The sequence below is a fragment of the Opisthocomus hoazin genome, chromosome 15 (genome assembly GCF_030867145.1).
Source record: "Opisthocomus hoazin isolate bOpiHoa1 chromosome 15, bOpiHoa1.hap1, whole genome shotgun sequence".
NCBI lineage: Eukaryota > Metazoa > Chordata > Aves > Opisthocomiformes > Opisthocomidae > Opisthocomus > Opisthocomus hoazin.
In genome coordinates, this window is record NC_134428.1 from 25,950,148 (window position 1) to 25,964,871 (window position 14,724).

Below are 14,724 nucleotides of genomic sequence, written 5' to 3' on the forward strand. Positions count from 1 at the left end.
TAACGTGGTGACTGTTGATTCCGTTCTCACCGACGCGTGCTCGCTCTGCGCGCCAGCGAGGGGAGGAGCAGCCGGAGGGGCGGAGGAGGGGGGTGGGAGATGTTCCACCGAGCCAACCCATGCCCACAGCGTGCACTTCCACACCACGAAAACTCGCGTGGGCTTCCCACGGGACGAGCGGCAACGCGCAAGGAGCACCGGCGGGTGGATCCACTTCCTGCGAGCGGCAGGGCGGAGCGGAGCGAGAGTTCATGGCCGGTGCCGGGGAGCTGGAGCCGTGGCTCAGTAAGTGGGGCTGGGGGCCGGGGGTTGGCTTTGCCACTGGCCCCGGAGCCAGCAGCGAAGCCACCCCTGGCCCCCAGCCCCAACCGGGTGGGCACCAGAGCAGCTTCAGCTTCATGGGGAAGGGTCCATCTCCTCCACGGAGCCCCTTTGGGGTGATATTCGTGGGTGCTGTCTTAGCCTGCTGCGTCTCGCCTGCTCCCCGTATCTCCTGTCCGCCCTCGGCCCCAGTCCTGCCACTGCCGTTTGTGTACCGCACTGGGGAGCGGTTACAGGCGAAAAAGGTTCTTTTCCTCGATTCAGCCGCGCAGGCAGAGCTTTGCGATGGGCACTCGTGCTGCCCTGTTGCAAAAGGGCAAACCGTGCCTCTGTTCCAGCACAGCGAGGTCTGCAGTCCGGACCTGGAGAGGGTTTTGGCGGTTTCTCGAGCTCTGTGCTAGAAACCAACACCTTGGTTCTGCCTGACGTGGACTCTCTAAGAGTGTGCACTAAAGACTGTATTTTTAGGCAGATTTTAGTAACAGCTGGTTCCTGCTCCTCCTGCGTCTTCCATTTCTGCCTCTTCTACGAAAAGCCCTAAGGCAGCTGGTAGCAGTGCGGGGTCTGAACCGCTTCCTGCCTTGTGCCGCTCTCTTGCTCGCCTCTCGCACTGAGGCTGTTTTTCCTCTTTTTTTTTTTTTTTCCCTGTGTAAGATAAAGCCACCGACCCAAGCATCCCCGAGGAGAACTGGGAATGTATCCAGCAGTTCTGTGACCAGGTGAACGCCGACGCGGAAGGGTAAGGCAGACGGACGGCTCTTTGTGTTCGCGCTGAGCTTCTCGTGTCGGCCGGGGGAATGGGACCTGCAGCCGCGGTGTGGGGAGCCTGGCGAGGCGGCTGGGAGTGCTCGCTGGGCTCTGCTGCTCCCGGGGGTGTAAACAGGTTGCAAAGAGTTGTGTGCCGGTGTGGTGGAGGTCGGTGTCTCGGAACGGGCTCTGGCATCCCACAAGGCAGCAGGTCCTGCCTGCTGTGCCCTCGCCAGCCCCTCGGGAGACTGGGTGGGGATACCTGCTGCGGGGCTCTGCGGGGAAGCCCTGAGGAAGCTCAGCCTCCGCTTTTCCGTCCAGTCCAGAGAGGTGGGAGATCTCTGCTGGGACATCCCCACCTTCCAGCTGACAGTCTCGGCTCTGTGGGAAGGAGCAGGAGCTAATTAAGCAAATGACCTGGCAAAGCTTAGCAATCATCCCTTTCCTGAGAGCAGATGCCTGCGCATTCAGAGCCCGTAGTCGGACGCCCGTGTGCGCAGCAGCAGTTGGCAGGCTGTCTCGGGCTGGGCGTCAAAGCTCCTGTGGCTGCAGAGAACCCGCTCCACCTCCCTGCGCTCGCCCAGGGGAAGCTGCAGCCTGTCCCCGCCGGCCCCTCCGAGGGGACAGCCCCTGGGCACGGCTGGAGGACAGCGCTGGGGTCGCACAACTGCTTCGGTTCGTCTCTCACCCCTTAATGGTGCGCGTACCCCAGGCCAGCCTCTGCCAGCGCGAGGGTGTCGACGCAGCAGGCTCTGAGCGCGGCAGTTCACAGCTCTTCTCTGCAGGGCAAAATTAGCAGCATTTGTTTTCCGTGGGAATCTGTGCTCTGTCTGACTTGCTTCTGTTACTCCCCAGCCCATCGCTTGCACTGAGGCTGCTGGCCCATAAAATACAGTCGCCTCAGGAGCTGGAAGCCCTCCATGCTCTCACAGTAAGTGCTTTCATCTGCCTGCAAAGAGAGGCAGCAGTAACTTGGAAATAGAGTCTGGGGGGTAGAAACAGCGTAGCGCTCTCTTTCTCTTACATGTCTCTCCCTTTCTTTTTCTCTTACGTGTCTCTCCCTTTTGACTTTTCATTGCACAGGGAATACAGAAACCAGGGTGTAAGGGAGGGAGTAACTGTGGTTGTTCCTTCCCATGTCATCCTGCTGAGATGTTTCAGCGGTCTGCAGCTCTTGCTGCTTGGCCTGCGGTCCCACCACAGGGCCAGTGGCCCGAAAGTCATTAGGGATGGGTAGAACAGAGCAGACAGTCATAAAGATGCTGCTTAAGAAGGTTGGATGAAGGAGAAATACATATTCTTGCTGCACAACTTCCTTGGTGTCTTGTATTAGTGAATGCAGTGCCAGAAAGTTCTTAGATTTAGTATTATAATGGCAAAGTTTTTAAAAATTCCCCAAGACCTGTGTGTACCGTTTCTGTCTGGTACTGTTTTGTTTTCTGCAGGTGCTAGAGACCTGTGTGAATAACTGTGGCGAAAGATTTCACAACGAAATAGCAAAGTTCAGGTTTCTGAATGAGCTGATTAAAGTGCTTTCCCCAAAGGTAGGTGGTCATGGTTATGCTGGGCGTTGCAGGTGGGACACACTGTTTATTTCTCACCAGATATGAAAACTTAGAATTAATCTCACATAAATGTAGAGCAGAATTTGTTCTGTGCCTCCAAGCACAAGAACTGGATGTGAATCCCCCCGTAAAAGTTGTAAGCCAGGGGCTCTTTCTGTCAAAGGCTTTTTCTGTGTGATTTCTCCCAACTCTGCTAGGAGAGCCAGGAGCTCTGGAAGAGCCTGAAACTGTTCCTGTGGCCCCCAGCCCGTGGCCCTTTTGCCTCTCGGTGATTTACAGGGCTTTGGTTGGGGAAGTGGCAGAGGACGGAGATGCCAGGAGCTGCCCGGAGCCTCTCCCATGGTTTCTTACGCTCTGTCCTCAAGCCCGTGTGCTCAGGCTGCTCTCCTTCTTGCCTTCTCCTGGCAAGGCTTAGCCTGGGTTTGGGTCCTGTTCTTGGGGCAGGATCAGCTTAGGAAGCGGCAGGGGGGACTGGAATCCGGAAGCCCTTGTGCAGCTCTCGCCCCACCATTGCCTGGCAGCCATCGCTCTGCAGCCCTTCGGGGTCCTGCTGAGGACGATCGCCTGCCAGCTGCCGTTCTGCAGCCCTTCGGGTCCTGCTGAGGATGTCCCGGCAGCCGGGCAGAGGGCTCACAGCACCCCGGCAGCAGCACCCTGAGGCAGGGCAAGGCTGGAAGGGATCAGCTCCACAAATGGGGAAGCTGCAACGTCCCTTCCTGCTGCTGCGCTGCCCTGGCTCACAATATAGTCACTCAGGATGTTCATTCCTGCTCCCTGCTGTGGAGCACTTTGCTTCTGAGTGCCGTTGCTGCCTCCTGAGAAGAGAAGCAGCCACTGGGAGCGAGGAGTTTAGTCTGAGAAGCTGAGCGAGCTGTGGGTTCAGAGGCGATGCGCTGGGTCCCACGGCCTCTCGTGATGAAAGGCGGAGACCTGTCTGGTCAGAGACTGCGTGGTCTCTGCGCCTTGCTCCTCTCTGCGTCAGACAGCAGGCCTGGCACTTTCTTAAACACCCTTCTCAGCAGCTCCGCGGTCGGTTCCCCTTTGCCGTGGGTCCTGCACACACTCACTGCTGGTGTGGCCTTCGTTTTCCATTACATCATCTCAGCGGCAGAGGTGCAAAAAGCTGGTTTCAGAGAAATGTTAAACCGAACAGCAAAAGCTCTTCTCTCAGCCCCAGGCTTGGTAAAGGTATTTCAGTTTAAAGAATATATCGCTGCAGCGAGTTTTGTTTGCCGTTCTGACAGAGCAGGTATCATTTAGTGAGTTTAAAATGCCCAGTGTTTTGGAGGGTTGTCTGTGGCTTTTATCATTCTTTCTGATGTTCTTATAATACATTAAAGTGAGTGCTTTTAGGCAATAATGAGAGAAAACATCCAGATGCTGAAAAACGACAATAACTTTTGTTTCTCATTTTGTTGGGTTTTCATTTGTCCAGGTCTGGCTGAGGCCGGGGGTGCCATTTGCGGGCAGTTAAGGGAAGTGTTTGAAGTCAAGCACAGAACTGTTTCATTAGAATAAAACAGCCTGCTTTTTGTTTCAGATTCCAGAACTGATCAGAGAAGTTTTCAAATGGTTTACATTTGATTGTCATGCAATATTTATGCAATTACCATACACTTCATAGCATTCTTGTATTTACAGCCACAGCTATACAGGCGGTTTCCTGCACCAGTTGACAACACTGAATAAAGTGTTAGGGATCCATTTGCTGCTTGGTCTCTGCAACCAAATGGCTTGGGGCTAGACCCATATGCCATATCTGGCACGATTTCTTTGGTTTTAATCCTTTTTGTCTTACTTTACTTTTTTGTTTTCAGTACTATGGAACCTGGTCTTCAGAAAAAGTCAAGTCAAGAGTCACAGAAGTAATATTCAGTTGGACAGTCTGGTTTCCTCAGGCAGTTAAAATCCGGGACGCTTATCAGATGCTGAAGAAACAAGGTTCAGTTCTGTTATTTCAGTTTCCTTTTTAGCCTTCTGAGTCACATGGTTTCAGACCACAGATATCTGCCCTTTATAATTTGTGACACAGCTTTTTTTCGCAGAATGTTGTGTGTAAGGAAAAAAGGACAAAAGCCACACTTCCAAGGCTGTTTGGGTACTTAAGGATGAATGTAACTGTTTAAAGAGATTTGTGAAAGAACAGCCTTACTGGTCAGAGGGCAGGTGGGCCTGGTGGCCTCTGCTCACACAGTGCTCACCGCTCCTGTGCCGGGAAAAGGGACAGGACAGACTCAGAGCGGTCTCTACCCTGGAATACTCTCCCTGGATTATAAGGAATGGGTTCAGAGACATCCTGAGCCACATTTCTCATCCATTCCATCACATTTAATAGTCCTTAGTGGTACTGTAACCCAGAAATTTGTCCAATCCCATCTTGATATCCCAGGCAGTAAGTTTCACAGCTTGACTAAGAAAGTACCGTAATGCTTTCTGTGGAAATCCAGGGGAATTCGTTTAGATGCTTCCCACCAGGCTTGCTTGGTGCACCTTGGAGCATCAAATGGCACGGTGAGCTTCCCCCAAGTCCTGCTGTGGAAAGCTTCCCCGCCAGCACTGCCCTTGCTTGGTGCAGTGGGTGCCGCGGGCTGGGCGGTTGCTGCGGCACCGGCGCGGTGCTGAGCCGGGGTGCTGGGGCAGCGCTGCCCATCCGACGCCTGCTGTGAGCACGGGACAGAGGGGCAGGAGGGGAGATGTCCACAGCATCGCTGCAGCCAAGAAGGGCTTGGTCGGTACTCGGCTGGGCGTGTGGTGCCTGCGCCTGACGGCCGTGCTGACTGAGGCACCCCTGGGTGCTCGGAGGGCGGTGCTGGTGTGCGCCCAGGCTCTTGCTCCTGGGGGATTTGAGCAACTCGCCCAGAGGCAGCTCAGCGCATCCGAATTTTATTTTCCACCCTGAAAATCTCATTTGGCCTGTGCTTAATTCAAGGGAGAAGGGGAAGTGTGTTGTCTGGGGGTGTGCTAAGGCAGCTCCCTGCCTGTCCATCTCCTTCTGTAAAGTTCTGGGGAGGAGTGAAGGAACTAGGTGCAAAATCCAATGCGCTGTTGAACGTTGGTGTTTTAACAGCTCAGGTATCACTGAACCAACACGGTTATCCTTTCCAGGGATTGTAAAAGAAGACCCCAAAGTTCCAGAAGACAAAATTTTACCTCCTCCTTCTCCGAGACCTCAGAATTCTATTTTTGACACCGATGAAGAGAAATCCAAGGTAAACCTTTGGGTTTTCATGCCTACCCCCCCCTCTGACTTGTACTGATGAGAAAACAGGCTCAGGCATATTTTGGGGCGTTTGCTGTTTCAGATTGTCCTCAGGATAATGCCAATCCCTCTTGCTGTACAACAGCTGGAGAATTCTGTGATGCTTTGTCAGAAAATTTTGCTTAGTAAAAAGTGAAACTCTTTTACAGAAATGCATCTGTTTCTATTAAAATTTCCCAAGGGAGGGTTTCTCCAGGTCCTACAGAAGTTCTGCAGAGCCAGAGTTCCTGTTCCTGAACAGCCAGACAGTGTGTGCAGGCAGCTGTAAGAGGCAGCAGTATAATCTGGGTTAGATTATGGGCCACGAGCACACTTATTTCCAGGATTATAGAAGCTGTTACGACAGTGGGGGTGTCTCAAGAGCTGCTCTTACGCGATGTCTGCCAGTAGTGTAGTGCCTAGAGGCTGCTGCTCGCTGCTGACCAGTGCTCTCCCCTCAACAGCTCCTAGCGAGGCTTTTAAAGAGCAACCACTCTGAGGACCTGCAGGCTGCCAACCGTCTGATCAAGAGCATGATTAAAGAGGTGGGCACTGGCGAGAGCTGGCAGCTCCTTGGCTCAGGAGCTGTGTTTGCAGCTGGGGACGGTGGGAGGGGACCTGGCAATTCAGCTTTTGACAGTGGGCCCCCTATACCCGATCTCCCTAATGCTGCCCCAGAGGAGGGACGGTTTTCCGTATTTGTTATTCCGAAGTTACTGTGCGGGACGGTTTGGTTTCATTTCCCTGAAATATGCCATTGCCAGGAAGAGGGAGTATGTATACCCAGGAGCCTGTGTGGCGGGACACTTCCACGTCAGTGGAATCCTGCACTAGTGATAGAAAGTTTCTGAAAAGAAACTCAGTTCCCGGGTGGAAAAAAGCCACGTCTGTGCAGCACTGCCTCTTCTCTGCACGCAGCGTGTGTGTGCACGCCTGATGTGTCTGTTTTCATTTCCCATCTGAAGGAGCACCCCACTTCTCTGCATAAATAGGAGATTTGGTCTGGTTTAACAAAATCCCTGGAGTTGTTTTGAGAGTGTCCTTCTGCATGGCAGAAGCTACCAACTCCCAACTCTAATTTTGAAGCCTTGCTCATGCCAGTGATGCAATAAATTCCCTCGGCAGCAGCGCCCTGGCCAGGAGGTTTCTGTCTTCGCCCTTGGCAGTGAGGTGTGGTGCAGCACTGGTAGTGGAGCTGCTGGAGGGAGAGCCCTTACCCGCGCTGCCTCGCTCCTCCTCGACCTGCAGCAAGATACTAGCAGGAAACATGTCCCCAGCAAGTCTGATCCAGAGTGACCCAGCCAAGCACGTGCACTGGCTCTATTAACCACATCATAATCTACTTTTTATTTAATTTCTCATCGAAGGAACAAGAAAAGTCGGCTAAGGTGTCCAGAAGAGTGCATACCATCAGCGAGGTTTCCGAGAATGTTAAACGTATGGATGAATTACTGGAAAACTACAAGAGACAAGAACTATCCACATCTGACCATGAGACCCTACAGGTAAACGCTCTTTTTCCTGCATAAGAGGTTCTTCTGTCTGGCGATGGCTGGGAGGGCCCACGACAACGGGATTCAAAGGGCAGCACTGTGCGCTCAGCTTGTGTGAGGGAAAGAGCGTTACATGTGTGTTTCCAGCTTATTTGGCGGAGAACGGTCCCTCCTGTCAGTGTAACAGAATGGAACGGAACCGTCTCCTGCCGTGCTGGTTTGCGTTTCTGCCCAGGTTAACTGCCCTTCTTGTGGTGCCTCATGGGGAAATGGTTCTTCCTCCAGCAGTGGTGGAACACACGGGACTCCCCGTGTGCCCGGGCATGGTCAGGTGCATGTCATGAGATCTGACCAGAACAGCTCAAAGCTGTGGGCTGTGCAGCTTGTACTGTGGTTTCTGTGATTCCCCTTTTTCTGCCCAGAGCTCACTGGTCTGCTGCTGCTGCTCGTAAGTATCGGGGAATGAGGAAAAATTTGGTGTCACTAACAGGACTGTCAGAATAGCTTTATGGCCTCCAAATACCTGAAACTCCACTAGGACGCCTACCAGACTCTCAAGTTAAAAAAAAATGTTAGACAGCTGAATTTTTGTAGTTAAGAACCTCTCCTGTGGCTATGTGTGACAGCAGAGTTTGGAGTTAGGTCCCTTTGGGGAGGGCTGCTGCTGTAGATGGAAGAGACTCTACTTTCAGGCTGGAGAATTGGCTGTCTCCATGCCTCCTCACTGCCTGAAACACTGAGAAGAGAGCCGTAAGGGGCTCTGCATTCTTTGATGGTAGTTGCAACTGATGGTCGTGAATAGTTTTCTCTGACTACTGTAATTCATCTGGTCACTCCTGGTACTTTTTCTTTTAAATTGAGTAATTGTACACTGATCCATCTTACATCTGTATGCATGGAGAGGATGTGGCTGCTGAGGAGATACCTCCTTGTTCCAGTGGCTGTACTTCCAGGCCACTGTGGATTTTTAAGAGTGCAGCAACATGCAGCACTGATAGCCTTTGGACCTGGGCAGAAAGGGCATCTTCCTTGTCGAGAGGCAGCTTCGCTTGCAGGTGGTCACGGGGACAGAGCAGTGTGCGAGTGTCTGGGATTCAGTGACGTGAAACGTTCCCTTCCACAGGCTCTGTTTCAACGCTGCGAGAAGCTCAGGCCGCTGCTCTTCCGCCTTGCCAGTGAGACAGTTGATGACGATGAGGCTCTAGGTAAGAGCCAAGGCTGTCCTTGGATTTCTTTGCGGTGAAGTTTGTCTGCCTTTCCTTTGACACGTGGGGTATGCCCTTCCTCTGCGGAGGGGAACGCTTAGGCACTTGCCGCCCTTCTGGCAAACCCTTCCACTTTCACCTTTAAACCATGCCCAGGGGAAGCGGCACGAGTGTCCTCCCACTCCTCTCAAGGAAGCTATTCATTTGCACTCGGAGCCCCAGATTGAACAGTGACTCCAGTTTCTTCCAGCCAAGGTGGTTTTCAGAGTTTTTGGAGTTCTGATATTCAGAGGACTGAAGGCTTTTGAGGTCTTGTCTCTACGGAGACTGACGCTCTCCCTGTCAATTGACACAGAAGGAAGAATACTTTTTAAAATTTCTTAAGTAGTATACTGAGGAGGGTCATATGAGCAGAATCTTTGAATTCCAGAGTTGTGAAATTTAGCCCTTCCCAGAGGATTGCATTTCACAGTCTTGTCCATATGCCTTGAAAACCTGACTGAAGTGATGCCTCGCTGAACAGACATCTTAAACAGCAACCACAAGAGCTCAGCTGTGCCTCAAACATTTCATTCGTACCTGAGTGGCAGGGTTCTTCAGCTGGGGAGTGCTGGATTATAGACTCAAGTACATCTGGAAAACCTGTCGAGAACAACAAAGTGCACAAGAGATGGCAGGAACTGCAAGTGCTTTGGGGGTAGGATGAGATTTCAGAGGGATCTTGATAAATGAGAGAGGCCTGAAATCAGCAGATGTATGTGCAGAATGCTGCACTTCAGAAAATGGAATTAAAAACTAGTCAGGAGCTTAAGGCAGATCACCCCACGAGCCTTTGCTCCAGGCAGGTCCTCAGATGCACTGTCCCTTTCTCATAAGCAGTTTGGGGAGTGCTGTGGAACTGACCCTCCTGTTAGAACATTAATATTTGGTTTCTTCTCTGGTGTTCCAGCTGAGATCCTGCAGGCCAATGACAAGCTCACCCAGGCACTCGGACAGTACAAGCAGGTTGTAGCCAGCCATGAAAACGGTGGAGGAGGAGGTGCAGCCACCAGCGCTGCTGACGCACCAGGTAACGAGCACCCTGCAGCCTTCCACAGCAGCTCTGCTCCCACATGTCACGTATGCGTGGAGTGTGGAGGGGAAGCGCTCCTCGGGGGATAAATGTGGAGAAAATCCTATAAGACAGGAAAACTACTGTGCGACCATTGCTTTCCTTTACATATGGTTGATAGAATATTCCTGAAGTTCTTCGCCCGTGAGTCCTTTCGGGCATGCCTGCACCCACGCACACACTGCTCCTCTCAGGTTCCTCTTTAACTCCTCCTGCTGTTTCCAAAGCACTCCGGACAGCCCCGAGGCGCATGAAGAGCTATACACTGATTGACTTCTCCGAACTGGAGGCGACGTCCCGGTCGCCTACAGACCAGTTTGCCAGCATAGCCACCGCCTCCCGGCACAGCAGCACAACCTCGGCCTGTCTGCTCGATGAGGAGCTGAATTCACCAGGTTTGTGTGTGCAATTCAGTACAGCGTCGTCCTTGTTACTAGGGTTCGTGGTGTTACAGAAAGATAGGAGACCTCTGACTCTAATGTTGGTCCTAAGAGAAAGCAGACCCTTTCAGCCAGTGTCATAGGTTTTCAAGAATGTAGTTTCTTTAATGGTGTTAGACGGTAGTGAAACTGCTGTTAGACAGCAAAGAAAGAACCTATGGAAAACTCTTGTTTTCTGTAACTGATCTGTGGCATTCTGGCATCTTTCTTAGGTCTCAGTGACTCTCCTGTTGTACAGAAACCACCACCTGATTTTGGCTTCACAGAGGTGAGTGATCCTCAGACACTTCAGTCCATAAAGTACACAGCGCAAAAATCAGACATGATTCTTGATTTAGCTTTCTCTGGCAGCCCTTTTTTACACCGCTCTGTTCTGAAGGGAAACTGTAATCCTCCTGCTCTGTAGTGAATTTCTCAGTTGCAGTCTGCAACCACATTAGTCATATTTATTTCTGTTTTAAGCAGGTTATTAAAAACAAGGTTCTTTTCAGTGGAACAGGTCTGATTTTTGGTGATGTTCTACAGCATGAACCAGAAGCATCTTATTTTTCAGACTGCTGCACACAACGGGTATAGTGAAATCGTAAGTGCTGTCCAAACGCTGGGACTGCAGGAGAGCTGGGAAGGCGGCTGTTCAGAGAAGAATGAATTTCAGGGCCTGGTTGATCAGCTCTCTCCACCATCCAGGACCAAGACATTATCCTTGTAAGCAAACTCTGCATGGTACAGTCTGACTTTGGAGATGAGGAATACTGTTTTACAGCAGTGAGGCTCAGGAAAACCTTTCAGCTACGCCTGGTTAGTGATGGCGAGCTATCCGTCCGCGCCTCGCCTCTCAGGCAGCAGTTATGCACCTGTTAATTGCACTTTGTGTAATTGCACAGCAGGACCTTCCAAGGGTCAGAAACTGAGAGAGACAAATACCATGGCTGAGTAACAAGGTGATCTTGAGCTAAAGGAACAAAAACCTTACAGTCAGGTCTTTTTATAATAACCTGCGACTCCAAAAATACTTTGCCCAGCTTTCTTCAGGCTGTGACAAAGTAGTTGCCAGCATTTGGTGGAAGCCCAACAGTTCGTGAACCAAATCAATCATCCACAGATCTTCAGAGCAGGTGACCATTACGATACGCTTATCCAGTCTGCCATAATACAATTTTAATAATAATACAGTTTTACTGGAGATTCCCAGCTTCTTGCATTGTTTTGAGCTACATCTTTAGTCTCACTAGCTAGAGCTCCAGAGAGTCTGTGCGTGGGGAGAGGAGACTTCCAAAGCCCTGGGGTGGTTTTGTGTTAGTAACAGAAATCAAGGTCTGCCTTAATGAATGCTGAAACAGCAGCTTCTTCCATATAAAATAGAGACAGTTTTTGAATTTCTTAAGAACTCAGAGAGTGTAAGCTTGTTCTTTCTTTATACAAAAAGTGAGGAGGGATTGGGAACACGAAATGGACACAGCAGAAGGTGGTATACACCAAGGAGTCTCCCCAGTTAATATAAGCTTTCTACATGCTTTTCTTTCCAGGGAATTATCACCAATGAAATTGCCCTTTCCAGATCTTCCAAATAGCTCAATGGCAGATACTTCATTCTCCAACCTAGGCTACGAGCTGAAGCCTCCTGCCTCTTTGCATCCAGCCTCCCATGATGCTTCTCTAGAAAACCTTTTTGTCCCTTTAATTTCAATTACACCGAGTAAGTGCAATGATTTCTGTGCCCCAGCACTGCTTACTAGAGCTCTTCTGTGATTTTTGCAGGGGAGCAAGCCAAAGTAGCTTCATGCTGTGTGGGTTGGCTGGAGAAAAGTAATGACTGCTCTATGAAGGACTTAACGCATCTGAGACTTTGAGCAAGTGCTATGGATCGTACCATGGAAATGTCCTTGTGCTCCCTACCCAGTAGTCGGGAGCTTCCTGCCCTGGCTAACCTCGGAGATGTGCTTCTGTGCTGTTTGCCCTTAGCACCTTTAATCAAGGTTCAAGCAGTTCTCCAAAGGGTTAAAAGGCATCTATGGGTGGGAGTTGTCCCACTTCCTAAAGCAGAGCTGTTATTTCCACCTCTGCTTTTCCATTCAACACTGTATGGCCCACCCCTGCGCTCGATGGGGTGTTAGCCTGGGTACAGAGCACCTCAGGGTCCCAGAGCAGGGCACGTCCTCTTAAGAGGGCTGCAGAGCCTTGGCCATCGCTATTTTGGAAGAGGACAGGTGTAAAGACACTCTGACCTGACTGTCTTCTGACTTCAGTCTCTCAAGTGAGGGATTGACCAGATTTTGGAATGGCTGGATGGTGATACTGGTGTGGATTTGCCAGGCAACGGTGATAAGGGGCTAAGTCTCGTGTGTTTCAGAGAGTTGCATTTTGCTTTTCCTGTTGTATCTGTTGGATCCACACCTGACATCTCTAGCTGGCTGTTGAAGTCTGAGCTGCTAGATCTCCGGTTCAGACATTCAGATTCCTTTCTCCGCCTTGGAGGCGAAATGTGAATCACAGGCGGGTGCTGTATGCTGCTTGGTCTGTGAGTCTGCAAGTAAAAGCTGGTGTGCATGTTTCCTTTCTGCTGCTCCTCATCCTGTCCCTGCTGTTCTGCCCTCAGACGGGAGGGGAATCCACGCTTTGTTTCTGATTCTCCCTTTGTCTCTGGCAGGCAGTATCTGTCCACTGACCGTGTACGACAGGAATGGTTTCAAGGCTATGCTCCACTTCTCCAGGGACCCGGCTCCTGGCCGACCAGATGTGCTGGTGATGGTTCTTTCCATGCTGAGCACATCAGCTCAGCCAATTAAGGACATAGCATTCCAGGCTGCAGTCCCAAAGGTGAGAAGCCTGTGACAGGTGGAGGAGTGTGGGACTACTCAGAAATGTCCTGAGGAGAAGGTTCGCCATTTCTTGCTTAGGATTTGCCTTGCTCTTCGGAAGTTGCATGGCTCGCTTTCTCTGAACGTGAACCTGTTGTGTGCTGGTGCCTGTGGCCCCAGTGCCTGTTTCACATCATCCCTGGCCTTGAGAGACCCGGACAGGGCTCCGGGCACGCTGCTTTGGCCTCCCGGGTAAGGCACTCGCTCTGCCTGTGTATGTGCAGCACAGAATTCTCTATTTAGGAATATCTTTCTTTAGATGTAGGCTGTGGAAAGGCACGCACCTCATTAAATGACAAAAGCTGGCTGACGTATCTTTAACCAGCTCTGTGCCTTTTTCAGCATAGGCCAAAAAGCATTCCTTTTGTTTTCTCTTTCAGACCATGAAAATAAAGTTACAGCCAGCGTCTGGCTCCGAGCTGCCTGCCTTCAGCCCTCTTCTCCCCCCCGTGGTTGTGTCCCAGGTCCTGCTGCTCGCCAATCCACACAAGGTGTGTGTGGTGACGGAGTCTGAGCGTCACTGTCGTGGCTGGGGTTTTTGTATGAAACACGGAGGGAGGGTTATTAGTGGGGAGATGCAGGGGAGAGCCAGAGCGATCTGGGCTGTGCTGGGAAGACCTCTTTACCACTGAAACACCGTTTCAGAGCTATGACCTGAAGGAGGGAATGGGGCAGTTGCTGCAGGGGCCTGTGCCTGCAGTGATGGCTCCTGGTAGACATTGCGCAGATGTCTGCAACTGGTGGAACGTGAGGCCACCCAAGGCAAAACCCTAACTCTGAGACTGAGGACTGGTGTAAGGAATCCTCTGTGACTGAGAAGGCTGGCCAGACCTGGATTGCCAAGCCTGCCCTTGGGCAGCTTGCACAGGTCTCCCAGTCCCTCCTTATACATCTTATGAATATCCAGGTCTTGCTCTGCGTGGAGCTTCCGCCTGGCTGAAGTGTTACTGTCCCCTTTCAGAGGGTGATTCGCTGTGGTGCGGCTGTGCGGGGTGAGGCTGAGGGGGCCCAGGAATCTGCAGCCGTGACGTGCGCCTCTCTCTGTTCCTTTCTCTCCCAGGACCCCATCCAGCTGAGATACAGACTAGCGTTCACGCAAGGTGTGCAGCCCTTCAGGGAGGGGGGAGTGGTGACTGGCTTCCCCGAAGCGGAGCTCTGGGGCAGGAGCTGAAGTTCAGCAGGCTTGGACATTGCCGTGTTGCCTTAGCGGTGGACAGGGAGGGACTGTGTGCCAGCAATGCTGGCCTGGACTCCATAACGGCTCCTTTCCTTGGGACCCGCCGTCTCCTCCTTCCTTTGGTTTCTGTGCAGGTGGCTGGCAGGAGGGATCTAAACTGGCTGCTTCGGCCACGGCCGCCTTCTGCAGCTGACGCGGCTTTACAGGACCCTGCTGCGGGGCCCTGCAGCCCGGGAGCCCTAATGCGTCTTCCACACAAGTGCTGTATCCCTGCTTCTGCTTTCTGGGCCGGCTTCCCTCTCTGCCGTTACCTTTGCTTTTTGGATTAAAAGAAGGCAAACCGCCCCCAGGAGTCAGCCCCTGCGCCAGACGGCCGGCCCGCCTCGGTGGTGGGGCCCGGGCCCACGGACGCGCAGGCCGCAGCACAACCGGGGCCGAGCCGGGCTGCCGGCGGCTCACAGGCACCGGCGCGGCGGGGAGCGCGGGGGCCGCGCTGCGGGGGCCGCCGCCACCGGGCCGGCCGCCCCTCCCCAGGCCCCGGTTCCCTCCGTGGCGCCCCGCGGGGCTCG

At 52.2% G+C, this 14,724-nt stretch overlaps 1 protein-coding gene across 2 annotated transcripts; it reads left to right on the forward strand.

The window, feature by feature from the left end:
* Positions 1–116: 116 nt before the first annotated feature.
* On the forward strand, positions 117–14,493 carry GGA2 (golgi associated, gamma adaptin ear containing, ARF binding protein 2). 2 transcript variants are annotated; one of them, XM_075436594.1, is made up of 17 exons: positions 117–285; positions 976–1,060; positions 1,924–1,999; positions 2,514–2,612; positions 4,451–4,574; positions 5,739–5,842; positions 6,336–6,416; positions 7,239–7,376; positions 8,488–8,569; positions 9,519–9,638; positions 9,875–10,075; positions 10,333–10,388; positions 10,674–10,825; positions 11,647–11,816; positions 12,768–12,937; positions 13,359–13,469; positions 14,039–14,493. In XM_075436594.1, exons 1-17 carry the CDS (start codon positions 120–122, stop codon positions 14,147–14,149), a joined length of 2,046 nt encoding a protein of 681 aa, XP_075292709.1. In that variant the 5' UTR covers positions 117–119; the 3' UTR covers positions 14,150–14,493. The 2 variants fall into 2 exon arrangements, with proteins under 2 accessions (XP_075292709.1, XP_075292710.1); XM_075436595.1 differs by having other exon boundaries at positions 9,908–10,075.
* Positions 14,494–14,724: the final 231 nt, after the last annotated feature.

Excerpts from the sequence above, each read along its gene's own strand:
- GGA2 (XM_075436594.1), top strand. The coding sequence starts at position 120 with ATGCCCACAGCGTGCACTTCCACACCACGAAAACTCGCGTGGGCTTCC. Across the intron at positions 4,575-5,738 it reads TCAGATGCTGAAGAAACAAG|GGATTGTAAAAGAAGACCCC; the intron begins GTTCAGTTCTGT and ends TATCCTTTCCAG. Across the intron at positions 13,470-14,038 it reads TGCTCGCCAATCCACACAAG|GACCCCATCCAGCTGAGATA; the intron begins GTGTGTGTGGTG and ends TTTCTCTCCCAG.